The sequence below is a fragment of the Aythya marila genome (assembly GCF_965140915.1).
Source record: "Aythya marila genome assembly, chromosome: 5".
Lineage (NCBI taxonomy): Eukaryota > Metazoa > Chordata > Aves > Anseriformes > Anatidae > Aythya > Aythya marila.
In genome coordinates, this window is record NC_139046.1 from 55,976,496 (window position 1) to 56,003,616 (window position 27,121).

At 45.3% G+C, this 27,121-nt stretch overlaps 1 protein-coding gene across 3 annotated transcripts in view; it reads left to right on the forward strand.

Moving 5' to 3' along the window:
• The first annotated feature begins 2,137 nt into the window (after positions 1-2,137).
• The window catches only part of BBOX1 (gamma-butyrobetaine hydroxylase 1), a 45,115-nt gene continuing 20,131 nt past the window's right edge, over positions 2,138-27,121 (forward strand). For 2 of the 3 annotated variants that reach the window (XM_082761156.1, XM_082761154.1), the window contains exons 1-3: positions 2,138-2,259; positions 7,830-8,220; positions 9,881-9,995. In XM_082761156.1, the coding sequence (XP_082617282.1) occupies positions 7,864-8,220; positions 9,881-9,995 (472 nt within the window). In that variant the 5' untranslated portion in view covers positions 2,138-2,259; positions 7,830-7,863. Of the gene's footprint in view, positions 2,260-7,789; positions 8,221-9,880; positions 9,996-27,121 lie in introns of all 3 variants that reach the window. The other variant, XM_082761155.1, reaches the window with a different exon arrangement.

Consider the following 27,121-nt stretch of genomic DNA (forward strand, 5'->3'; position numbering starts at 1 on the left):
TGGCTTGAAAAATTTGCCATTCTTGGTTTTGATCTAAAATACTTCTGTTACTATGTAAAAATAAGAACATTTACAAGATTAATTATAAGCATACAAAATATAAAATGTTTTTTATCAGCCAGTATGCATTTAATAGGGTTATAAAAGACAACACTGGTTATAAAAGACAACAAAGAAGAAAAAATACTTGAGAAACATAGTGTTAATGAAATAGGTGGTACGGCCAACAGCACAGAGTCAGCACATCAAAAACCATGGCTTCTGGAGCTACAATCTACATTCTGCATGAGCAGGATGCCCTTTCCTAAGTGCTAGTACTTGCAGATTGGTGATTGACACGGGGAAAGAGGTACATACTCTTACAACATTTATAAAATATCTGCACATGTGGAATTCTCTGGGTTTTGTTTGTTTTGTCTTAATAGAGAGGCATGACAATTCTGGAATAAATAACTAAATAATTTTTTCAACAATATATATGAAATATGCCCAACTATCTGCCAGATATCCAATGTACTAAATCCTAAAAATCATTTAGAATTTTCAACCTCCTAGTTTCAAATAGCATGATCTAAATGGTAACAAAAATAAAAGGGGTATACATTAGAAACTCATTAAAAAAAAAAAAAAAAAAAAAAAGCAGGAAGACAGCCAAGACAACCAAGAATGTGTGTGTTCCTTAGAGAAAAATGGGAGAAAAGTAAGGCAAGAATGTGAAAGAAAGGTGGAAAATGGACCTGGGCACTAATTTTAAAGCAAGTAAACCTACCACTGTTGCCTTAAAATAAAGAAACACATCCAATGAGCTCCATGCGTTAAAGCACTGCTTTGGCACGTGAAGACTTTTTTATTGAAGATGTTGAATGATAACTACCAACAAAAATATTTAATTTCCTATAAGTTGCAGACGTCTTAGCCTTTTTAACTGCCAAAATGCTGAGAGAGACAGTCTCTAAACAGTCATTTAATACTTGTGTGTATGCTTATTTCCATCCAACTAGCCAGCATTTCATCTTTGTGAATGTACTGCTGTCTGCTTAGACAACCTTTGTGTCGAAGGTTTTCCCTGCATGGGTTATATCGAGGCACCAGCACTTTTCTAGGTGCTTTGCACACCACAGCAGGGACACCGAGTACCCAGGGGGACCAGTATGTCTGGCATAGCTGGTGGAAAGCTTCGCTGTGCCCCTCGCAAGGAATTGCTCATTACCCAAGACAGTAAAGGTTTTTCTTTTCCTTTTTAGTTCAGACACACAGCCAGCTTGTGCCCGCTGAAGAAGGTGAGGATCCTGGTCCAGTACAAGATGAAAACTTGAAAACCAGCATGGGGCTCCCCATCTGAAAGCCGGGTAGGTGCTGTATCCCACTGTTGGGACACAGCAACACGTGAGCATTATTTCTGTCTCTTAGAACCTCCCTCCCTCCAGCCACACGAAACACATTGTGCAAATAAATACTGCACTGATGTATTTACCACCCAGAAGGTATGTGGCACTAAATAATGAGGATATGTAATTGCTATTTTGAAATCTATTCCCGGGAAGCTCATCTGCCTGGAGCTTACTGCTCACAAGATTTGCCTGGCTCTCAAATCACCTGCACCATCAGCTCAGAGGGTACAGGCAAGGCCGCTCCATCTGTAACAGTGGGGACTTTTTATGCCACAGCATAGGCAGTGTTTGGCCACAGGCCCAGCAGTCTTGCTAAGGAGCATCTTTCATATTTGGTGATATTTACTGTAGTTTAGATCTGGTATAAAGAGCCCAGGGTGTTGATGTGTATTTTTGTTTGTTTGTTTTTCTCCTTTTGCTTCTAAGGGCACACAGCTCATCACACCTGGTGAGGACAGCAAGGACACCCTCAGGTGTGTTTCCTCCTAGGTCCTTGCTTTGTCTCTCTGGTCCAAAGAGGTTTCTTAGCCTGACTTATCCCCCTGTTTATCTCTCCTCCCACCAGGACACTTGAGTTTGCAATGCCTGGGGAGCGTTTGTTGGAAAAAAAGGCTCGGGAAACGACAGCTCTTCCCCGGCTTTCTCCTCGCATCCAGTCCAAAGGCCTTTTTAAACACACCCCGCCTCCCCCAAACACACACCGGGATCCCAGAGACCGCCTTAGGGCCCTGCGTGCCCCCTCCGGAGCCGCCTCCAGGCGCGGGGCCCTCCCCGGGGCCGGGCCTGCCGGGGCCGGGGGGGGCCGGGCCGGGCCCGGGGCCGCTGTGAGGTGCGGGGACCCCTCCTGGCCGCGTCCCTAATCGTGCAGGTACAGCTACGGAGCGTGTCTGACCCCAGCAGGCAGGCAAAAGGGTGGTAGCAGGGCGGGGAGGCTGAACAGGGGGGGGATTTGGGGGAAGGACAGCAGCGAGCGTGAGCTGGAGGGCGGGGGGAGGCTGGAAGCACGGCTGTGAGCAGGGAAACCTCTGAGCCTGTGTGCATGGGGCAGTGGGACTCGTAAAAGCTCTTGGTAGCGTTTGTTTTAAGCTGTGAAAGTCCCATGAGTGGTAACAGAGCAGAGTCACGCGTGGTGCCTTCGGGGGTCAAGCAGCGGGTAGCCCAAAGAGGAGGCAGGCTGAGAGCTGGGGTGCAGGGAGCTCGCCCTGCGTATTTCTGAGCTATTTGCTTTTCAGTTTGACCGTGGTTGTGAGCATCCTGAGAACAACTTCAGGCAAACCAGGCAGTTCTGCTTCTCGTTTAGCGCAGAATGCGATTCCGAGTGTAAAATAGCACCACGTGGGTAAGCGTCAGCCTGGAAAGTTTGAGGGGGAAAGGGGATGAAAACCCCTGGGACTCTTGCTTGTAATTGGGCCTGCATTAGGCTGAGATTAGCATCCTACTTTTATTGTTGGAGGGGAGAAAAAAAAAAAAAAAAAAAAAAAAAAAGGAAAAACGTTTAAACAATCGTCAATAAATTGAAAAACTACACTGAAGCTGTTAGCAGAATCCATATGCTATGTGACTGAAGCCATGAAGCATGTTCAAGAGCCTGTTAGAATATGAGATGTGTTTTTCCCCTCTCTGCAGTGGCCTGGCACCAGGCATTGGGATTTGTTTTTCTTTACCAGCAGCTCCCTGCGTGTCTTGGACTCCAAGGTTTTTAAGGCCTAAAGTAGTAATTCTCCAGCATTTAGGACTGTATCTTAGTTATTAAGAAAACAGGAGCGTAACCCCATAGCTACAGCTGTGCCAGTCACTGATCAGGGCTGGAAACTCACAGCTCAGTGACTCTGTTTGCAGATACACCTATCAGTGAGGCAGTGCTGTCTTTGTGCCAGTGAGTGGGAAGGCAGCAGGTAGCTTTTCTGTGGCACTTTTAAGTGAACAATAGCAGGATTTTCTGAAGACATCACTACGAACAGTTCAAAGTTCTTTACCGTCCTGTGGAGAACTCACCTGAATGTCCTGTATGCGCTCAGCGTGAAGAAGAATCGCTTAGGAGCAGCACACAGTTTGCAGACACATCCACCCAGTCCGTGGATGCCTCTCCTTGCAGCACACTGGAAATAAGCAGAGCCAGCAGGCAGGGCTTGCTCGTTCATGTGGCAGCTAGGGCCTTGCCAGTGCTGTTGGAAGAATATTTTGCCCCAGCTTCACACGCTGTGTCACTCGTTGCTCCAGGAGGGAGGCAGGGCTGGCTTTCTGGCCAGAGCTGGGAGCTGGAGCTGTCCTCCTGCCCTGGCAGGCCGGGAGCAGCAGCTGAGCAAGCAGAACCATGGAGCAAGTGAGGGCGAGGGGGCACAGAGCACCAGGGTGAGTGGTGACAACATCGTGACAAACCCCGGGTGGCTGGGAACTGCTTCACATCCAGAGAGGTCTGGTGAAGGCATGCCAGCTTGCTGCTGTGTACAATGCCGAATGCTCTAGCACCCCACTGATGCTAACAGTAAAAAAAAAATAATAAAAAAAAATGCTGAGGGGGGAATATTTTTCTGAGAAACAGCATATGGGACAAAAATGAGACTTGCAGATCTGTTTAATTTGTATGTCTGAGAAGAAAAACATCCAGAGGCCTGTTGCAGATATTTTTAATCACTGTCATCTGGGTTTTCATTTTAATAATGACACCATGATATGACTAACTCGAGGAAAACAATAAACAGCCTCTTTATTGTTACAAGGTTTCTCTCAGTAGGTGGTTAACCCGAATGATTGCTTTACAACGAAGACAGAAACAGAAGTTGTAATGCAAACGCTGTTGTATATTTTAAAAGTGAACGCTTAACTTCACCACAAGGGAAATCTGCTGCTGTAATAGTTTGCATGGCTTCCTCTCGCATACCTACCAACCTGGCTAACATTGGATCCAAAGGGCCTGATTCTCTCCTAATTGACAGCGGTGTCATTTAGGTGCAAGTCTACTCACTTCAGCAAATAGACATCATAAATGAAAAATCTGAATAGGCTTGGAGTCGTGGGGCACAGTAATAGTAGACAAAATAGATCTGTATATTAAAAAACCCACATACTGTGATTTTTATTAATCCCGCGAAGCGTGCGGTGGAATTGTTTCCTACCCTAAGCGTATCGAAGGCTTCTGCTGCAGTCTGGGAAAGAGATCCTCCCCTCTCTCTGGGGTGCAGAGGCTGGCTATTCAGCGTCTGGCTGTTAGGACTGGAATTATTTCAAGAGAGCACTTTGTGGTTCACAATAGGTTGGACCTCTGATGCCAAAACCTGACGTCGCTTGGAACGGGGGTGCCAGTGACAGCAGCGGAGGCTTGCTCTGCCTGGCAGTAAAGTTTAGGGCTCCTACCATCCACGATTCTCCCAGCAGTGTTGTGTGTAGCGAGTTGTATGCAGAAACAGTGGTCTGGGAACAGGAGCACCAGTTCATCATAAAATTACCACTGTGAAATGTCTTGCGGAGTGTAAACACCGACAGCGTAACATCCACGTCAGAGCTAGCTGCTGGGGCTCTTCTTGTAGCTGGTGGAGAGAAATAAGAGTTCAGTTCGTCTCATCCTGAAGCAGGTTTCTGCAAAGGTCAGGTGAAGTGTGCCCTAAATGTGCCTGTTTGTTACGGGTGTTGCAGATGGCTCCTGCGATGTTTGGGTGTAGGTGACTGGTACATGTCTGAGGTGAGGCAAGATGAACGCTGCCATGCCATGCTTCTCGGATCTAAGCAGAGCTGGAAATTCCCCTTTGGCATACAGCCTTCCCCACTGTAACATAGATTATGTGTAACTTCCAGAAGATTTGTTTATTTATCTATTTGTTTTTAATTTAGAAGTTGTGTCTGGCAGGATTGGCTGCATCTGATTTTTGAGGTTGACCTTTGTTCCAAAGCATTTGCGAGACTTCCTGCCACTGACTTGGAAGAAATTCTGCTTGAGATAGGCTGTGTGTCCCTGAGTTATCATTACCCTGCGAACAAATACCAGTTAAGCAACATCTGTGACAGGAAGACAGTAAACTCACCTTAATTTCTCATCATAAAAAATATTCTGATGTGGTTTTCTATTACCAGCAGTACTACGAGGGGCCTCTTAGGAACAAGTTCAGATTTCTTAACTGAATGGTAAAATACAAGAAGCCTGGAAACCCCTCGAAGCTGTCAGACTTCAAGTAGGACTGCAAACTTGGTGATGAATGTTCCCTGAAGGGCATTCGGGAATTAAAGGCTTAATTACTTTTTACATGAAGACTCCAACGATGAAAGTGATTTAACAGGTTGTGAAGTTAAACAATAAGTATGCGAATAATACTTAAGTTATTTGGCAAGCCGCGTTAATTAAAATGAGAAAATTATGCATGAAAGTTTATCCGAACAACTGGATGGCGTGGTGTACCAAGTGTATGAAATACAGCGTAGGCAAAGCACATAACGAACTAATTAGGTGGGTGTTTTACAGACCCAAAAAGATCTAGTTCTCAGAATTCTCCCTGGTAAGCCAGAGGAGCTTCCTGGAGGCCTTGAACTTTGAAAATCAAATCTGGTTCTCCTGGTCTTGTCCTAACCAGATGCATAAAGGAATGCCTCCGTAGGTGTAGTGCACGGAGATGTGTCCCTATCTGCAGAGGAGCTGGGCTGGCGGGGCGGTTGGTTCTGGGAAGAGTTATACCCTGGAAGACAGGTGGAATAAATTGCTCCTACCGTTTAGGTTGCTTGTATGCTTTCTAACCTTGTTCTTAAATTCAAGTGGCCATGAGTGCAATGCTTTGGGTTGAATTCAGTAGTCGTGATGATGATGCTTTGATGATTTGATGATGGTGCTTACCCAACTGTGCCTTGCAAGGGGCGGCTTCCCCTTCACCCTAAGCTGTATGCTGGTTAACTAAGCGTGCTTTTGGTTCTGATCCATTGTCATCAAATAATCCACTGCCTTGAGCAGAACTACCGTGTAACCAGTACAGATGCAGCAGAAGTTTACAGTACGTTAAAGTGGTGGTGTTGTTACTTGCTCGGAAACCAGCTCTTCTAAAGTTTCACTATATTGGAAACATTCATTGTGTTCCAGTGCTTGTCTTTTGTTTCAAAGAGATTAGAATAAGTATCCAATTGTTTTAAGTTTAAAAAAAACCTAAAACATACCATGTCTTTGCAGCCATACATAATAAAACTTTGTGCAAGATGTTTCAGAAGGAAACTGCAGCCAGTCCCCTGGTGTAAATATTTTTACAGTCAACAGGAAAATTGCTGTGCTTGAATAGTGCTTAGTATGTATTTACATATATATGTGTGCACATATACGTGTGTGTATGTATAAAAGGAAAGATACGTCTGGATATGAATCCATTTTTGGATAAAAGAGATTTGAGCCTGTGTGCACAAAGCTGTTCCTCGGGCTGAACTGCAAGTGGAAGTTGGTAATTAATGGGTTCTGATGGGACTGCTATGCCCAGACAAAAGAAAGCAGAAATCAATATTCTGCTTTGCTGTACTAAATCAAATCAAATAAAAACAAAAAGAGACCCTGGGGCGCTGTACAGCGTAATTCTAACTTAGAGAAAGGAAAGGAAGAAAATCAAAAACCTTCTGACAACTTCTGTAGGTTTTAGTGTGTCAAAACACTGACGCTAATGAGGTTTTCCCTGTGCAAAGACAAGTGGGGAGGCTTTGGTCCTGACAGGGCATCAATATTTTGCCCTCTGAGTGGAAGAACAAAAACAACAGAAAAAGACACTGAACACATTGGAAATAAATACACAAACTTCAAAATGATTAAACAGTCTGTTAAAAACAAATGTGATATTTTATTGATTTGAGGGGAGGCCAAGTGCTTTCCTGAATAAGAAAAACATTCGATCAGAACTTCTCTTGTAATTTAAGGTTTGGATGCATCGTCTTTCTTCAGTACAGCATACAGCTAACTTCAAATATTCAATTAGCTTTAAATAATCCAGCGTACGTATAGAAAGCAGGCTGCCTGTGCAAGGAGAAATGAGCTCTTCCAGAACTCTGTCGTAGCTCAAGTCGTATTTCCAAAGCTTTTCCCTGCAGGGAGATGGATGCAGCGTCTGCTTTTCCATAGTGTTGAGAGCAGGAATTAAGGTGCGTGCACTTCAAAGCTGTAGCTTGTCAGCACGATTGGTAGCAGCACCTACGTTTGAGCTGTGGAGCTCATCTGAAGGTGTCTTTTATAAAGAGACAATTTATGCAGTACGTATTGAACTCACTGCAGGAACTGAAGATGGTGAATCAAACTGAAGCTCTGCTGATCCCAGGGCTTTCTGAATAGGTGGGTCCGAATGCACTCTCCGTGCCTCAAAAAAAACAAACAGGATAATGAATGCTCCTAAACGTTGAGGTAGAAGACAGGTGGGGAGAGCCATCTCAACATGCTCTTTCTGTTACAGTTTCTCCTTCAGTAACACACTGCCCTTCACCCTGCTGTAGGAGCTCTCCGTCCGGTGGTGTCGCGGCGGCCGCGATGTGGAGGCTGGCAGCTCACGTCCTGCGGGGGACCAAAGTCCACGCTGTGCTCCAGGACAGGAGCGTGATCACCGCGGCCACCCTGCTGCCGTGCTGCTGGCGGGGGACAGCACGAGGGGCCCACAGCAGCAACATGAGCACGGCAATACAGAAGGTGGAGGCTCCGGACGCGGAGCACCTCGTCCGCGTGCACTGGGCGGACGGGAGCAAGAGCTGCTACCCGTGCGTCTGGCTGAGGGACAACTGCCAGTGCCCCGACTGCTTCCTCAGCTCGGCCAAGGCACGCAGGCTGCTCTTCGAGGACCTCGATGTTGACATCGTGGCGAAGGAAGTCACTCTGACAGACAGAAAAAAGGTACTCGGAGAGGCACTGGTTGCTCTTCTAGGGAAACGTGTTTAACAATTCTCGTTAATCTGCAAGTTAGAGATAAGCCCAGGATATGCTGTAACCGTAATTCATTTATCTGTGATCAGTAGTGTGGATTTGCACAGCTTTTAAGAATAACCAAAGGATCTAACGGGAGTAATTCGAGCAAGTTTGGTTTTCCCAATGTATATGAAACTACTTTATACGTGTGACACATTGGGCACAGAAACAGTTTCTAGAACATAATTGTTCTTTTTTGAACGTTTCCTTATTATCAGATGTTGAAAAGAAAATGTAGGCATTCCCCACACTTCTAATTTTGCATTAACATCTGTCTTTTTTCTCTTTATTTTATAAGTGACTTGCAAATTAGAAAAACAAATGGGAAAGTGACGATAATCTAAATTCATAACAAAGATATCCGTGTATTAGCTGATACCTTATCTTCCAATGTGCAAAAGACTTCATTTTAGAGCAAACGCTCAAACTGAAGTTGAACCCAATATTCAGTGCTGGCCTAGTGTCTGTATCTGTGTCTATCCATCTACGTTAACGCTTGGTTGTGAAAAAGAGAGGTCATTGGGCAAGAGGGGGAGAGGAACTGCCCTTGCTGTAAATTTTAATCTTTCCTGACATACGTAAATGCCTAGTATATTATCTAGATCTTATACGTTTATTTACAAGCAGTACGTAGCTCCCTTGATATGCAAACTCACTTCCTTTATTTTGCAGTTAAAGAGGTTTAAAACATGTTACAGACAGAGCAATCAGCCCTGTAACAGCCGGGCCTCATCTGCAAGACAAGGTGCTGTGTTTATTTAGGCTCCCGAGCTGATGGTTCATTACCAAAAGTAATGCTGTGTAAATTCACCCTTTGAATGAGCAAATGTACTGTGATAGAGGGATTGCCTGCTTCTGTGTACACTCAGGAACTGCAGGCACAGCACTAATCATAAACTAATGCTGGTGTTTTACCATAACATGAACAGCCAGAATTTGCTGAAATGGGGATTGAAGCCTACACAGCAGATGAGAGAATTCCATGGGGTGTGTGTGCTGCACTGAGCTCTTTGGTTCATAGGAAGCAAAGCTTTACACTTTCCATCCTTTTTTTTTTTTTTTTTTTCAGGAATTGAAAAATATACAATTATTTGAAAGGGGGAAAAAAGTGTCAAAACTAGGGAAATTATTTATCTCCTAACTTTTTTTGCATGTGTCTGTCTTGTCCTTTTTCTGTTTTGACAGCTGTCAGTGTTTTGGAAGATATTTTTGCTCTCTTCTGAGTTGTTGATAAAGTGCTCTCCTCAGTGGTGTGTGCCAGCTTCTGTGATTCCCCACTTTCTGCTAAGCAAAGCACATGCAGTGACAGCAGCCCGCACAAAATAGCAAATTAGGTCATGTGCTTATGTGAAAATAACCATCTATAAATGGTATCAGAACTTGGATGGTGTTCAGATTGGGATTTCATTAATTGTTTGCAGTTACACTGCAAGGAAGCCTGGGCTGATATTACTGATTGAAATATTGCAATATTTATAATTTCTAAGGTTGGAGTTTTTAGTTGTGTTTTTTGTTGTTGTTGTTTGTTTGTTTGGTCTACATGGTGGTTGTTTTATTTCTAAAATGACCTTTCTTTTTATTCTATAAGATATCTATTACATGGCCCGATGAACACACAAGCGAATATGAGGCTGAGTGGTTGAAAAAACGATGCTTCTCTGAAGCAGCCAGAGCAGAGATGCGAGAAGATTTGTTTTTACCAGGTAGGAGTTCAAACTGCCTCTGTGACACAGGTTTCAAATGCAGGTGGTCTGACACTGCCAGCCCTGTCTAGAGGGTCCTTGCATGAGGACCAAGTCCACCAGCTGAAGCAAGCACAGCCAACCTTGGGAACACGCTTTTTTGCCCTTTCCTCTCTTCTAACCTCTGGACTGCAGGCCAGGAGCAGCCACTCGTGACTGCTGTGTCCTGGGTCACTTGCAGGGAGAGCAGTGGTCAGCTGCTTGGGCTGTGTTTACTTTCCTAAAAGACACTTCCTTTCAGATAGTTTTTGGAGATCTTAAAATGAGGCTTGTGCCGCCCCACTGACCTGTGATAAAGCATATGTTGGTGCTCTTCAAATTATTTAAAGCTTTATTTTTAGAAAAAATCTTTAGAATTGCAGGGGAATTATAACTGAAATATTTTTCCCTTTCCATGGCCTTCTGTTAAAAAGTAACCACATTGCGCACCAGTGTCTTGTGCTGAAGTTCAGGTTGTGTTTGCTCTGTGTCTGATTCTTCCTGCACTAGTTGACCGTCCTTTGGAAAAGAAGCATTTTGTGCAACTGGCAGTGAAACATTGGCAATACAAGCAACAGTCACCCACGACACATCATACACCCTTTTGAGAGAATGATTATAAAATCACCAGGTTTGCCATGATGCACATTATCATTTCTTCTTTCTTTGGCAGTCTTTTGTACTGTGAGCATGGAATGTGTGAAAACTTGCAAGATTTCTGCAGTTGCCCTTGACAGCGTTCCTGTGAGTTCTGCTGTTGCAGAAAGCTGTGGATCAGTATTTAGAGCTAAGCCTGTATCCATTAAAATAGGGTATTATTTTAGTAAAAGAAAGTAGAGGCAGGCTGATGGTGTGAAATTCAGATCCAGCTATTGGTTCCATCAGAGCTCAGCAAGAGGAAAGTCTGAGGTTGTTTTATGCTGCTTTTTTTTGATGTGTTTTTTGGTTTTTGTTTTTTTTTTTTTTCTAACAAAGAAAGGAGAAAGATTTTGTTTTGTTTTGTTTTTCCTGAAAGTTTATAAATGGGAAAGCATAAGTATCATCCACTTCTGAGTTTCGTCTGGCACTTAGGGACAACTCAAGGGGCCCATTATCTTTCCCAATTTCTGCCTGTCAAATCTTCCTTACTCCTAGCACCTGTTTTCCTAAACAAAAGCCAGTTATTTAGATTCAGCCTTTTACATCTAGCTTAAAACTTCAGTTATGAGTAGTATTTCCATTCATTTCAGTGGATCGTGTAACAGATGTCTAGTAGTTCAGAATGGAACTTTTTTCCTCTAGTGACTGATATAAACGTCTATGTCTACTTTTGCCTTGGCAAGAACAAACTACGCTGTTTACTGTTTAATAGGCTTAGGCATGTTCCCAGAATGAACATGATGAAAATGCAAACCTCATATAGGGAAACTGCATTTGATTTCTCAGCTAGTGAGAACTTGTATTTGGAAAAATGAAGATGCTGTGGAAGTTAACAAGACATTTTACAGCGTCTGGGGGGATCGATGCAAATCGATTGTTGCTCTAATTAATGCCCAGACAAATTAGTTTAGATCTCTGGCTAAGTTTATTAGCAAAGGTATCAATAACTGTAATTTCGGGGATTCAGATATAAATTGCTTCTTTTTTCCCTCCATTATGAAGCCTTAACTGGGTATGATTTGGCTTCTCTCGCATATTTACAGTGTGCTTACTCTCAGGATCTAAATACGATGCTTATTTTGGAGGCCACTTCTCCCCTCTGCTGCTGCTGTTCTCTAGTGGAGCAGTCCAGATAAAATAAACACTAATGATACTTTTTGTTCTTTGGGCAATGCTTTGCAAATTCTGTTTTCCATGGTAGATCTGAGTAAATATGTTTATGGAAGTTGCACTAAGTAAGGGCCTGCATTAACTTTGGCTTTGTGTTGTAGTGTCATTCTGCTCTTTCTCAGATTCCCAGAGAAGATCTGGCACATTATAAGGATTGCTTCTTCCAGCATTTCTCAGGTTTTGTTTGCACAGAAGGCTGAAGTTATAAAGGATGTGAATTTGCTTGTTGGCTGTTTGAGACCTGTTTCTCATTGTGTATCAGAATAAGTTTAGAATCAGCTTCCTTCTGGTCAGTGCAGTTACACCACTGCAAATTACATGCTCTTAAGTAGCTAATCATATCCCAGCAGCTTAGCATTACAGATGACATGAAATGCCAGCCCTGCATACTGGTTCAGCAAATACGAGAGCAAGCTCACCAGACTGCTGTAGTTAGAGGTTAACCTTCACTGCTGACGTTATCACAGCTGTGGCTTTTTTCTTTTTTCTTTTCTTTTTTTTTTTTTTTTTTTTTGGAAGTGGTTATTTGCATTTCATGTTGCTTTTATGATGATTTTTTGTTGTAATTTCTTTTTCAAAAAATTAGGTGTCAAACGTGTCAAACCAAAAAAAAAGAATAAGTTGTACCTTCACTGCATGATGGAAGTGACTATAATAACTCCATGGCAGTACATCAGGAGTACATTTTTAGAAACGGTGCCAGACCTTATCAGTGCAGTATGCAAAGTCCTCTGTGTGTGTACACTGAGGCTCTTTTCAGGCTGGCCTAGGTTAAAACCTAGGTTAGGTTAAAGGCCTCAGACAGCGATGGTCCTTTAAAATGTGATAATGTCATACTGAACATATATCTGATTCCACTGTTTGAATCAGGATATTAACACTGTCATTGGTCTTTTCAGTTTTTCTATGGGGCCCTGATAGATGACTTCTTTAGAGAAATAAGTTAAAATGTTTGTTTGTTTGTTTTTTACTAAAGGAGTTTGTTCATTTGAACATATCCTATAGTAATAATTAATGAGAACTGCCCCTGTGAGCTAGGCTGCCATATACTTGTGCTAAGTAATTGCATTGGGTTGACATGGCAAGGTGCAGTACAGCAGAAATGAGGATGTCCCGCAACAAACGCTAAAATACCCATTTAGACAAAATGTCTGAAAGCAATAGATTAAAAATCAGGAAAGTTTCTTAAAAACAGTAAAAAGCTTTAAAAGGCAGGAACTCCCAATAAAGTTTGTTCACTCATGGTTAGGTCACCTTCCATCTCATGAAGTAGTGGTTTCCAGAGGACCGCTGCTCCTTTTTTTCCCCTCATTTGTGTGACAGCAGTGACTGCTGAACTGCTGGAGAGAACAGCACACTGACACAGGCAGTCAAAACCAGAGGATGCAGACTCCAGGTCTGTGCTTTGTTTTTCAGTCCTTGTTTATTTTGCCATGTGGCTCATAACAGTTCAACCTTCCAGAATTTTAATTTCAGCGTTTCAGCTGGTTGTTAGCTGCTTTGCTTCAGCGATTTGTGGCTTTGGCAATTTCAGAGCTGTAATTGCTAGCAGAGTTAAGTCGCGCACTTTGAGAAGCACAAATACAACAGCTTGCAGGCAAGCTTGCGCACTGCGGGCACCCACGCTGCCTGTGCCTGCAGTGCTACCTAAATACAGACGTGTATACATGTACATACGGTCCTCTAGCTTGTATGCATGTGTTGGTGGTGCCTGAGCTCATCAGACATGTGTAAAATACATTTTCTGAAATGGTGATGTTTTCTTTCCTAAAAGATTTGTATTTTTTGCAGATGGTGGCAATTGTGCCAGTGAAATCTTTTTTTTTTTTTTTTTCCCTGTCATTTAGTTTCACTGTAGATCAGTTCCAATAACTATTTTGCATGTCTTTCTTCTCTGGGAAAAAGACAAAACTTTCTGATGAAGCTTTTTTTCTAAAAGTAACCATCCATTCCTGGAAACTCTCAGACCAGTTATTTCTGAGACACATTTTCAACAGGGATATAAAGTTATTGTCTTTTGAGAAAGGTTGTTAGAAACAGATGTCTACTAAGTTGTTTTTTTTTTTCCCCATTTATGTAAAAGAGAATATTTTTGAGTGCATTATACCACATGACTCCAAGTAATTACCCATGTTTGATTTTTTTTTCCACGTAGTATCCATTACTGTGGGTCTAAAATGGAGGGGGAAATAACTCTGACTTTTTTAATAGTTTTAATCTGAAAAAAATCCAGATTTTCCAATCCATTCACTTTTAGAGTGCTAAATACTTAAAATACATATATATATATATATATATATATATATATATATATACACATGTTTTACTCTGAAAACAAGTATATGAATGAAAAATATCACTCTCTTTCATTTATTCCCCGATAAAAAATTCTAAGCTTGCCAATTAATACTTTCTGTAGCACATCTTAAATGCAGAATAATTAATTCCAAGTGTTTGTTGATGATTGCACACTGTCTGCAGAAATTGGGCAAAGGCCATCTTCTCATTTTGTGCAGACGTCTGATGTAGAGTCTTTCTGTGGCTAAACCTGGTATGATCAAGAAATGGTATTTATTTATTAATTTTTTTCTCTTAATTATTATTCTGAAGCTGGAAGTTGTGATGACGACTTCTTTCAAAAGCAGGTTGTTCTTCCCACTTTGAAAAGCACCTAGATCTGGGTTTTATTAATCGTAATGCAATTGGTCAATAACGACGTGAAATAACTCTACAAGACCTTTGTTTTTATCCCTTGGGAATCATCCAGCTACACAGAGATTTTTAATATGGCAACTGCATCTGTGCTGTGCAGGCGAGAACTAGGTCTGTCCAAACACTAATGACTCGCTGCTATCTTTCTTGCTCTCTCAGGTTTTGGAGCTTATGTTCTTAAATTTCTGCTGGAGTACAATGGAAACTATATTAACTGTGGTTACATCAATATCTTAGCATCACAGGATCTTTTTCAGTTTCATTACATATGCTTTCCTGTCCCTTTCCCAAAAAATCGTGAACCTGCTAATTTGCCAAATTGTAAATATTGGACAGCGTGTAACATTTTCATGTGGGGCTGAGGAGAAGGAAATCTTCATAAATATTGCTGCTTTTAGTGTTGACTTGTCTCTCTCCTCCTCCTGTTGAAATTAGTAGTGTTGTACTTGAGTTGCTGTGATGGTCTCTGGGACCCATCAGGAAAGGAACTCCTTCATTGTTTTTCAGGCATATGTGCATCATTTAAAAGTAGTTCGTGCCTACATCTGACATAAATGATAAAAATTAGACCCAAGATCCAAGCTACCAGAAGGGTTAGAACTAGCACCAATATATTTGAGTTAAACCGTATGATAGCTCTGCGGAAAAAAATAAAAATGACTAGTATGTAAAGTGTAAAGATTAAAAATACTGTACAAAACTCTATGCTAAAAGTCATTATATGAAAGTTGTCATCTAGCCTACTCTTTTAATTCATTCAATGTACATGATAAAAACAATCATCTGGCAGTCAGTGTAGAAAGCCAATGTGACTGTCAGCCAATTTCCCCTTTGCTGATAGTAAACACATTTATTATGCACACTGCCTCGAGCTGGTATTTAAATCATGCAGGTTTCTCCCTATTTTCTGTGGCTTTATTGCTGCAAATGAATCACTTTATTTTAGTGTGGCTCTAAAAAATTTTCCCACATACTTCTGTTGATGGAGATTATTCCTTTCTAATATTTTGGAAGGTCTGGGCAGTGCTGTGAAGGCATTGGTTTGCTGCATGCTCTAAATATGCAAGTTTGTTCTCGCTCTAGGAGTGTTGAAGGGCGAGGGTTACAGCTCTAAATGACCCTCACAGATAGGAGAAATGGTAAAAACAGTTTAAAAATGCTTTAATCTGCTGGGCAACTACTTTACCTAGCCTACTTCTCGGTCTTCAGCAGCAATATAACAAAAGCATCTGAGCCCAGCTGCTCTCCCCAGTCCATTCGCTTCGTACTTCTAGAGCATCCACTGTCTTTGTGCCAGGGTTTGCTGTAAGGTGCTGCAGCTCGACGGGTGTCGGAGTGCGAGGTAGGGAAATAACCTCCTGTCTGGGGTTGGTACTGCTCGCAGACCGAGTCCTGCCTGTGCTGGCAGATCAGGGCAGCCCAAAGGGAAACCTGGCCTGCCTCAGAGATGAAGTAGCCCTTCTGCTCCTTTTAACAGAGTGACACTTCCATAGCAAGGTGCTGGGCATCAAGGAAGGCTGCAAAGACAGCGTGCTCGTTTGGAAAGCTCTGTAAACGGTCAGGGCTCTAGAGACATCTAAGAATTCAAGGGCTGCGGAGAGAGAGAGAAGAGTGAAAGAACCATTTGTTTTCCATGTTCACGGTGGGTACGTCAATATACTGCATCTGTACATATATGAAAATATTTTCAGAACAGGTAAAAATTGGAGTTCAGACAAACTATTAACAGTTTCAAATTAAATGGAAGATTTTAAGTGAGGGCATAATTTTTATAGCAAAAACTTTATGAGCTGCACTAGATTTATATATATATTTTAGTCCCAGATACCAGCTGCTGCTGCATTCCATACATTTTCCAAGGATTAGTAAAAACTTGGAGCTGTACACAATGCATTTTCAGCTTCTGGCATATTTACCACAGTGTCATTACACAGTACAGTGGGAAATGTCAGGGGGAAAGGTTACTCCTGCAGTAGCTCAAAGACTTAAGCTCTTGGCTGCGATAATATGCCACTGAAGGGCTGGGAACTTGGAGCCTTTTTTCTGAAACATGAGGTAGGATTTATAACATGCACTGTGTAAGCATTCATGTACCAGGCTGCACCTTTTAAAAAGAAAAACAATAATCCACTGAGGATGCTGGCTGCACTTGTCACTGGAAGTGAATTCATTTGAGAGAACTGGAATTTGGAGGACAGATTTGATGGCCTTGCCAAGGCAGGATTTGACTAAATTTACCACTTTTTAACTATTTTTTAAAATTTATTTTAAAATATGAAGTAGCTAAAAATTAAAAAAAAAAAAAAAGCCTAGGAAGCAATTTTACTTGAACCATTTCTCAGTTTCAGTAGCGGCCTGCAGAGTATCAGTGAACAGTTCTGTCTCCTGGAAGTACTCCAAGCAGTACAGTGGAGGTTAAACACCTCTTTGCTCTGCAGACAGCGTTGAGTCCTGAATGCAGTGCGGAGTCGGGGAGAGGATAAACTCCCAGTACCTTGGTGGGATGCACATGGCTGCTTTGCTGTGCAGGTTATTTACAGGAGCAGTTTGTGTTTAGCTTTTGTCTCCCTCAGCTCCTTGGATGTGGGAGGCCAGGCAAGCGCTTCTCTGCAGGGGTCTGGTGGGGAGGAAGAGCAGGTGAGTTGCTGCCCCTTGAGGGTTGCCTGCAGTGCAGCTGTAAGACTTGGCACATGTGTCATACTGAAATCAAGGGCGGTCCTGGACAGGCATACTGAGTAAGTACTGCCTTGCACTGCCGCACTGTGCCTTGAGTTGTGCATCCCATTTGAGGCGGAGCTTCCAGCAAGCACAGTGACAGCTGGGAATTTGAACAGGGGAACCCTACAGTTCGTGTGCTCAGAGAAGCCCGGGGCACTTGGAGCTGCAGTTAAACTCCAGGCTCCATGGGTGTTTTCCAAAGTGGGAAAAAATCTGTTGGTATATTCCGAGAAATAGTAATGTCCCTTTTATTTTATGTAAGGAAGATTAGGGAAATATTTATTAGCGAGATCAGGAAGGAAAAGTTGCACGTTAAATACCCCATTAGTTTGCACATGGTTGTTTTACCTGCACAAACACTGAAACCGAAATCTGTCTTTCAAAGGATGTTCTTGGTGGTTCACAGAGCATAGCTACAGCTATTTTAATTTTATAACCTTTAATAGAGAAAAAGGAAAACATCTATATTTTATTTTTTCCCAAACTTTCGAATGTGTGAAGGGATGTATCTTGGCTTAAACACACTGGAGCAGTGAACAGACAGCCACAGAGTGGTCGCACGAAGGAATTTAATGAGGTGAGATTCTGCGTCTCCTCAAGGATTGCACTTCCTTCATTTTGTGAACATGTTGTGAAATTCAACAGCTTGTCGATCATACCACAGCTTCTTTGAAACATGGGATGGGGTATAAAAGATGGTCTGTGCGAGTGGCTTATATTTGGGTATGTGTGTTGTGTTTCTTGGACAGCCTCTAACGAGCTGAGCCAGAGCAGTAAGGAGTACTCGTGGCTGGAAATCTGCAGACTTTGCAACTGCTGAAAATGTAACTCTGTAGGGTCGGGGTTCACTTTTTTTATGAGCATGTGGTGTTTTGTGCTTGCTACCTGTATCCAGAGAGGGAGAACATTTTTTTTTTAAAAAAAGGAAAGAAAGAAATTGCCTTTTACATTTCTTTGAAGTGCAGCGTGTCCCTCAGCACCAGGTGAAAGCTGCCGCTCGGAGGGCACGGTGGGTGCTGGCAGCCCTGGAGTAAGGAGGGTGTAAGTGATGCAGTCCCCTTTTGTCAAATGCTCTTGGTCTCCTCTCTGGGTGTAATCTTTACAGTCGATGACTGGACAACTTAACTGAACATCAGCTAAAACACCAAGTGAGCTGGGTGTGATTTAAAGCAGACGAGGGTGCTGTTAACCAAATAGCTCCGATGCCAGCAGAGCCAGGCCGGCCGGCTGAAATCAGAGCAGAGAGCAGCGTGCCGGCCGGGGGGCGAGCAGCGGTTCCAGTGCCATCTGTGCTCGCTGCCCAGTGATGAAATGAGTTTTTTCCTCTTGCACGAGAAGTGAATGCAGCGTGTGGCCACGTCAGGCGGCGCAGAGGCAGCAGCAGCACGGAGCGGCCCAGAGGTCCATCTAGCGGCGCGCAGGAGGGCAGGTGGTGCAGCACAGGGAGCTCGGCACCGAGGGCTCTCAGCACCTTCTGCCCTGGCCACGCTAAGCCAGGTGACTCGGGTGACTGGCACTGGTCCCTGGGCAGAGCGTTTTCACCCCAGAAATACGCAGCGATGCAAGATTTCACTGCTCACGTCTCAGCTCAAGACAGGCGCAGACGGCTGCTGCTCAGAGAGGAGAAAGGGAGAAGAGTTTGCAGTCTGGTTATGCAGGTAGAAGGCGCCTCGGTGTTTTCAGGGGCTGTGTCAGGGTGCTGTCACCGAACTATGAACAGCTGCTGCCAGGGAGGAACCCCATCCCCCTGCCTGGCTTACGCTTCCTCTGCAGTCTGCAGCAGATTTTGCTCAGTCTCCAGGCCCTGTACCACCCGCTTCCCACATTACATCCCTCAATTTTTCCCAGGTAGTGCACATCTTCCTCCTCCCTGACAGGTGCTCCCATCGTTCATGTTGCATGTTTCCTCCTCTGTACCGGAGAATTCACCCAAGCATATTTCTGACGTTGCGTGTCACCAAAGTCAGAAGAATTAGTACCTTTGCTGGATTTTTTTTTTCTCAAAAACAGGCAGAAAATATGCTTCTTCACTCCATTTCATTCTCTGAAATGCCTGACCCTTTTGATTGATTGTTCTCCCTATAAACTCAATATAAGAAAAACTTTGGCATAAAAAGAAATCTGCCCAAAAGGCTGTATTTTGCTGAAGCTGTAAGCAATTAAAAACAGCTCACAGCAGAAAAGCAGATTTCTGAGGAAATCTCGGTACCTCTTACTATTAACCAGTCTTTCAGTGTTGTAGCTATGGATATGTATGGTGCATCTGTAGGTTATCATGAGTATGCATGACATACATGGGAGAAAACAGTTGCCTATGATGCTTCCTAGCAAGGCCATTTGATAGGAGTTACAGCTTGACCTAAGGTTTAGTTACTCCAGCACTCCTGTAGTCATTTCAGATTTAATCTAACGATGTTTACAAACTCGATTTATGTCAATATAACCGAGACTGTGGCAGCTCGCTTTCAGGTGTGTGGGCAACCATTTCACGTGGCTTTAACCCTGTCCTGTTTTAAACTCTAAATAAATAAGCAAAAAAAGACCAGGCTGGGTTCAGCGGCCCACACCAGCAATGCAGTAGCACATTATTCTCTGCAGTCACTCCAACTGTGGAAGAAAATCGCCAGTAGCTGTAAAGTAGGAAATGTGATGCACAGTCGTGGAGCTCAGTGCCCTGTGCCAGGAGCACAGACAAATTAAATTAAAGTTAACTGCGTTAACGACAGCCAGGCTCCAGAAAGTGTCCTGGTGAGAAGCTGCGCTTTGGGCTCCGTGATTCATTTCCTGCCTTTTCCCTTTCTGTCGACGTTGCCATTCTTGGCCAAATGCACTGGAGCCATTAAAATTTAGGTGATACCTATTTCAGTTTTGTCTAGCAAAATTGGTCCTGGCAGGAATAGGCTGAAAAAAAGCAAACAAACAAACAAACAAAAACTTTTAAAAATTATTTTAATGAAGTGGTCTTGGCATAAGAATATTGAGGGCTAGTCAAGATAGTCATAGAGTTTAGTGGCCCTTGTGTGTTTTTGTCTGCACTAATGAGCTGCTACAGCACTGCCCGCTGTTGAAGAAAATTAATTGGATTTTGCAGATGTCTATGAAAATCTTAAAATATATACTTGGCTAGCCAAATTTGGCTGGTTTCAACAGAATGGCAAATGTCCTAAGAAGTGGGTGACTTTCCAAATTTGACACTTGAAAGAATGAAAACATTAAAACTTCTCAGCTAAGCCAATGTAGGAATTTTTGGCGTGGCCACACTGCTTATCTTTCACTGGTCCATTGGGTTTGGGACCATTTTTGTTGTTGTGGAAGCTCTCCCAAAATATTTGAGGCAGGTATTGCCATGGAAGCCCTCAGCTGAAATGGCTGCAGTTTAGCAAAGTTGAAACACTCTGAGAGAAGCGTGAGGTGGCTGCAGAGACAGAGCCCTCCACCAGCTGTGCTCTGGGTGGGGAGTGTTTCATGGGCACGAGTAAGGGAAACTGAAAACACCGCCCCTGGTCATTGTGCCAGCTTCCTCGGGGCTCTGCCAGAACTTCTAATCGGAAAGCATCTCAGCCTAATGTATTCTGTACGTCTGAAGCCTGGTTTTGAGCTGTATAGGTATGACTTAGGATCATCCTATGGAAAGATGAAGGAAAAAAAAAATCTATTGTTCCCCAGAGGGAGGCCCAGATATCTCCAACTGCACCGGCAGATGGCAGTTTGGCACTTGTCCGTGCACGGAGAGCTGTCATCATGCTCTGTACACATTTCTTTGTCCACTAAAATAAAATGGCCATGGTTTCACAAAGGACAACCTTTTGTTAGGAGTTAATAATCAGATCCAGCATGGAAAACAGTTTGCTCCTCCTTTGCGCAAGGCACAGCTCTTATTAAAAATTCTTGCAAACCTGGCACTAGTACTCTTTATCCTGGTACACACACAATTTTTGAACATTCGTGGTCTTCTTTCCATCAGAGCGGATGGTGTTATTTTTCCATCAAGAAAACCTTGGCTGCTGCTGGTTGTGTTCAGCAATGCTGCTCTGTGACCTACGGGTGGAAGTCCAACAAGTCCAACACCACCCTGGTGTTTCTGCTTATGATCACCTCACATTTTTCCCGTGAAGAAGCTGCAGGTGGTCATCTTCAGGGTTACACGAGAGGGCTCCTGCAGCGATCAGAAGGTTGGCCCCATGAGTCTCGGGTACAGAGCTTGTGAAATGTTCAGCCGGGGGAAGGACCGGAGCTCCCTGGTGGCCACAGGACAGCATCCCTGGAGAGCCAGGGCTGTGTGCTTCGGTCACACAGGCTGCAAGTCCTGCTCCTTCCTGCGGTGTGGCTGCCAGTTTTCAGGTCTGGTGGTGAGCTCCATGCAGTGAAGCAGACTTAGTTCCTTGTATTAAGCAGCAAGAAAATATTAAACGATAAATCAGTATGAGCAATAGCAGCACTCCTAGGGAGACGGCATCAAAAAAAATAGAAAACAAAATAGAGTAGGAGGCGTTATCAGCATTGGGATGTTCTGGAGAAAATAATTAAAGTTATAGACCTCATTATTTTATTTGTTAGAAAGTCCCATTCCCAATGAAGTCAGAAGAGACAAAGCACAACAGAAATACAACTCCAGCATAAGCTTATGAATAATTTGAATAATTATTCCCTACTTATGTTTTAAAAACCTGTTTCTGTATCCATCAGCCAGTGGGAATTTTGGGAGTAAAAGAGTAAAAAACAATTTGTTGAATTTCAAATGTAAGTGCATCAAAACAGGGGGAAATAGGGTTCTTGGGAACAGACACGTGCTGAGTTGCAGAAAGGCTGAATGGTTTTCTCAAACTTAATCTGGGAATAAATAATACTTTGCATGAGCAACAACTAAAGCTTTCTCTGACTGTATTTTGACTGTGTGTGAGCCACAAACTGCACAACAGTGGCACAGATCCCCAAAGAACAAAGCCCAAGGGAGGCAGCCTGACAGCGCCAGGAGCTGCTGGGCTGCCCTGAGGGCAATGGGGCAGCGACAGCGGGGAACGGGGAGCGCTGCGGGGGGTTGGAGGCACAGAGAGAATGAGGAGCACAGCCCCGAAACGGCTGGGCACGGGGCTGCTGTCAGTCACCCCAGGGCTCCCAAATTTCTGCAAGTTTGACCTCGAGTAACCCCGGGGGCTAATTGGTTGACCTGAGATGACCCCGGGGCTCCCAAAAATCTCCAAGTTTGACCTCGAGTAACCCCGAGGGCTAATTGGTTGACCTCAGATGACCCCGGGGCTCCCAAAAATCTGCAAGTTTGACCTCGAGTAACCCCGGGGGCTAATTGGTTGACCTCAGATGACCCCGGGGCTCCCAAAAATCTCCAAGTTTGACCTCGAGTAACCCCGAGGGCTAATTGGTTGACCTCAGATGACCCCGGGGCTCCCAAAAATCTCCAAGTTTGACCTCGAGTAACCCCGAGGGCTAATTGGTTGACCTCAGATGACCCCGGGGCGCCCAAAAATCTCCAAGTTTGACCTCGAGTAACCCCGGGGGCTAATTGGTTGACCTCAGATGACCCCGGGGCTCCCAAAAATCTCCAAGTTTGACCTCGAGTAACCCCGGGGGCTAATTGGTTGACCTCAGATGACCCCGGGGCTCCCAAAAATCTACAAGTTTGACCTCGAGTAACCCCGAGGGCTAATTGGTTGACCTCAGATGACCCCGGGGCTCCCAAAAATCTCCAAGTTTGACCTCGAGTAACCCCGGGGGCTAATTGGTTGACCTCAGATGACCCCGGGGCTCCCAAAAATCTCCAAGTTTGACCTCGAGTAACCCCGGGGGCTAATTGGTTGACCTCAGATGACCCCGGGGCTCCCAAAAATCTCCAAGTTTGACCTCGAGTAACCCCGGGGGCTAATTGGTTGACCTCAGATGACCCCGGGGCTCCCAAAAATCTCCAAGTTTGACCTCGAGTAACCCCGGGGGCTAATTGGTTGACCTCAGATGACCCCGGGGCTCCCAAAAATCTGCAAGGTTGACCTCGAGTAACCCCGAGGGCTAATTGGTTGACCTCAGATGACCCCGGGGCTCCCAAAAATCTGCAAGTTTGACCTCGAGTAACCCCGGGGGCTAATTGGTTGACCTCAGATGACCCCGGGGCTCCCAAAAATCTCCAAGTTTGACCTCGAGTAACCCCGGGGGCTAATTGGTTGACCTCAGATGACCCCGGGGCTCCCAAAAATCTGCAAGTTTGACCTCGAGTAACCCCGAGGGCTAATTGGTTGACCTCAGATGACCCCGGGGCTCCCAAAAATCTGCAAGTTTGACCTCGAGTAACCCCGGGGGCTAATTGGTTGACCTCAGATGACCCCGGGGCTCCCAAAAATCTCCAAGTTTGACCTCGAGTAACCCCGAGGGCTAATTGGTTGACCTCAGATGACCCCGGGGCTCCCAAAAATCTTCAAGTTTGACCTCGAGTAACCCCGAGGGCTAATTGGTTGACCTCAGATGACCCCGGGGCTCCCAAAAATCTCCAAGTTTGACCTCGAGTAACCCCGAGAGCTAGTTGATTGACCTCAGATGACCCCGGGGCTCCCAAAAATCTCCAAGTTTGACCTCGAGTAACCCCGAGGGCTAATTGGTTGACCTCAGATGACCCCGGGGCTCCCAAAAATCTCCAAGTTTGACCTCGAGTAACCCCGAGGGCTAATTGGTTGACCTCAGATGACCCCGGGGCTCCCAAAAATCTCCAAGTTTGACCTCGAGTAACCCCGAGAGCTAGTTGATTGACCTCAGATGACCCCGGGGCTCCCAAAAATCTCCAAGTTTGACCTCGAGTAACCCCGGGGGCTAATTGGTTGACCTCAGATGACCCCGGGGCTCCCAAAAATCTCCAAGTTTGACCTCGAGTAACCCCGAGGGCTAATTGGTTGACCTCAGATGACCCCGGGGCTCCCAAAAATCTCCAAGTTTGACCTCGAGTAACCCCGGGGGCTAATTGGTTGACCTCAGATGACCCCGGGGCTCCCAAAAATCTCCAAGTTTGACCTCGAGTAACCCCGAGGGCTAATTGGTTGACCTCAGATGACCCCGGGGCTCCCAAAAATCTGCAAGTTTGACCTCGAGTAACCCCGGGGGCTAATTGGTTGACCTCAGATGACCCCGGGGCTCCCAAAAATCTTCAAGTTTGACCTCGAGTAACCCCGAGGGCTAATTGGTTGACCTCAGATGACCCCGGGGCTCCCAAATTTCTGCAAGTTTGACCTCGAGTAACCCCGGGGGCTAATTGGTTGACCTCAGATGACCCCGGGGCTCCCAAAAATCTGCAAGTTTGACCTCGAGTAACCCCGGGGGCTAATTGGTTGACCTCAGATGACCCCGGGGCTCCCAAAAATCTCCAAGTTTGACCTCGAGTAACCCCGGGGGCTAATTGGTTGACCTCAGATGACCCCGGGGCTCCCAAAAATCTCCAAGTTTGACCTCGAGTAACCCCGGGGGCTAATTGGTTGACCTCAGATGACCCCGGGGCTCCCAAAAATCTCCAAGTTTGACCTCGAGTAACCCCGGGGGCTAATTGGTTGACCTCAGATGACCCCGGGGCTCCCAAAAATCTCCAAGTTTGACCTCGAGTAACCCCGGGGGCTAATTGGTTGACCTCAGATGACCCCGGGGCTCCCAAAAATCTCCAAGTTTGACCTCGAGTAACCCCGAGGGCTAATTGGTTGACCTCAGATGACCCCGGGGCTCCCAAAAATCTCCAAGTTTGACCTCGAGTAACCCCGAGAGCTAGTTGATTGACCTCAGATGACCCCGGGGCTCCCAAAAATCTGCAAGTTTGACCTCGAGTAACCCCGGGGGCTAATTGGTTGACCTCAGATGACCCCGGGGCTCCCAAAAATCTCCAAGTTTGACCTCGAGTAACCCCGAGGGCTAATTGGTTGACCTCAGATGACCCCGGGGCTCCCAAATTTCTGCAAGTTTGACCTCGAGTAACCCCGGGGGCTAATTGGTTGACCTCAGATGACCCCGGGGCTCCCAAAAATCTTCAAGTTTGACCTCGAGTAAACCCGAGGGCTAATTGATTGACCTCAGATGACCCCGGGGCTCCCAAAAATCTCCAAGTTTGACCTCGAGTAACCCCGGGGGCTAATTGGTTGACCTCAGATGACCCCGGGGCTCCCAAAAATCTGCAAGTTTGACCTCGAGTAACCCCGGGGGCTAATTGGTTGACCTCAGATGACCCCGGGGCTCCCAAAAATCTGCAAGGTTGACCTCGAGTAACCCCGAGGGCTAATTGGTTGACCTCAGATGACCCCGGGGCTCCCAAAAATCTGCAAGTTTGACCTCGAGTAACCCCGGGGGCTAATTGGTTGACCTCAGATGACCCCGGGGCTCCCAAAAATCTTCAAGTTTGACCTCGAGTAACCCCGAGGGCTAATTGGTTGACCTCAGATGACCCCGGGGCTCCCAAATTTCTGCAAGTTTGACCTCGAGTAACCCCGGGGGCTAATTGGTTGACCTCAGATGACCCCGGGGCTCCCAAAAATCTGCAAGTTTGACCTCGAGTAACCCCGGGGGCTAATTGGTTGACCTCAGATGACCCCGGGGCTCCCAAAAATCTCCAAGTTTGACCTCGAGTAACCCCGGGGGCTAATTGGTTGACCTCAGATGACCCCGGGGCTCCCAAAAATCTCCAAGTTTGACCTCGAGTAACCCCGGGGGCTAATTGGTTGACCTCAGATGACCCCGGGGCTCCCAAAAATCTCCAAGTTTGACCTCGAGTAACCCCGGGGGCTAATTGGTTGACCTCAGATGACCCCGGGGCTCCCAAAAATCTCCAAGTTTGACCTCGAGTAACCCCGGGGGCTAATTGGTTGACCTCAGATGACCCCGGGGCTCCCAAATTTCTGCAAGTTTGACCTCGAGTAACCCCGAGGCCTAATTGATTGACCTCAGATGACCCCGGGGCTCCCAAAAATCTCCAAGTTTGACCTCGAGTAACCCCGGGGGCTAATTGGTTGACCTCAGATGACCCCGGGGCTCCCAAAAATCTGCAAGTTTGACCTCGAGTAACCCCGGGGGCTAATTGGTTGACCTCAGATGACCCCGGGGCTCCCAAAAATCTGCAAGTTTGACCTCGAGTAACCCCGGGGGCTAATTGGTTGACCTCAGATGACCCCGGGGCTCCCAAAAATCTCCAAGTTTGACCTCGAGTAACCCCGGGGGCTAATTGGTTGACCTCAGATGACCCCGGGGCTCCCAAAAATCTCCAAGTTTGACCTCGAGTAACCCCGAGGGCTAATTGGTTGACCTCAGATGACCCCGGGGCTCCCAAAAATCTCCAAGTTTGACCTCGAGTAACCCCGAGAGCTAGTTGATTGACCTCAGATGACCCCGGGGCTCCCAAAAATCTGCAAGTTTGACCTCGAGTAACCCCGGGGGCTAATTGGTTGACCTCAGATGACCCCGGGGCTCCCAAAAATCTCCAAGTTTGACCTCGAGTAACCCCGAGGGCTAATTGGTTGACCTCAGATGACCCCGGGGCTCCCAAATTTCTGCAAGTTTGACCTCGAGTAACCCCGAGGGCTAATTGATTGACCTCAGATGACCCCGGGGCTCCCAAAAATCTCCAAGTTTGACCTCGAGTAACCCCGGGGGCTAATTGGTTGACCTCAGATGACCCCGGGGCTCCCAAAAATCTGCAAGTTTGACCTCGAGTAACCCCGGGGGCTAATTGGTTGACCTCAGATGACCCCGGGGCTCCCAAAAATCTCCAAGTTTGACCTCGAGTAACCCCGGGGGCTAATTGGTTGACCTCAGATGACCCCGGGGCTCCCAAAAATCTCCAAGTTTGACCTCGAGTAACCCCGGGGGCTAATTGGTTGACCTCAGATGACCCCGGGGCTCCC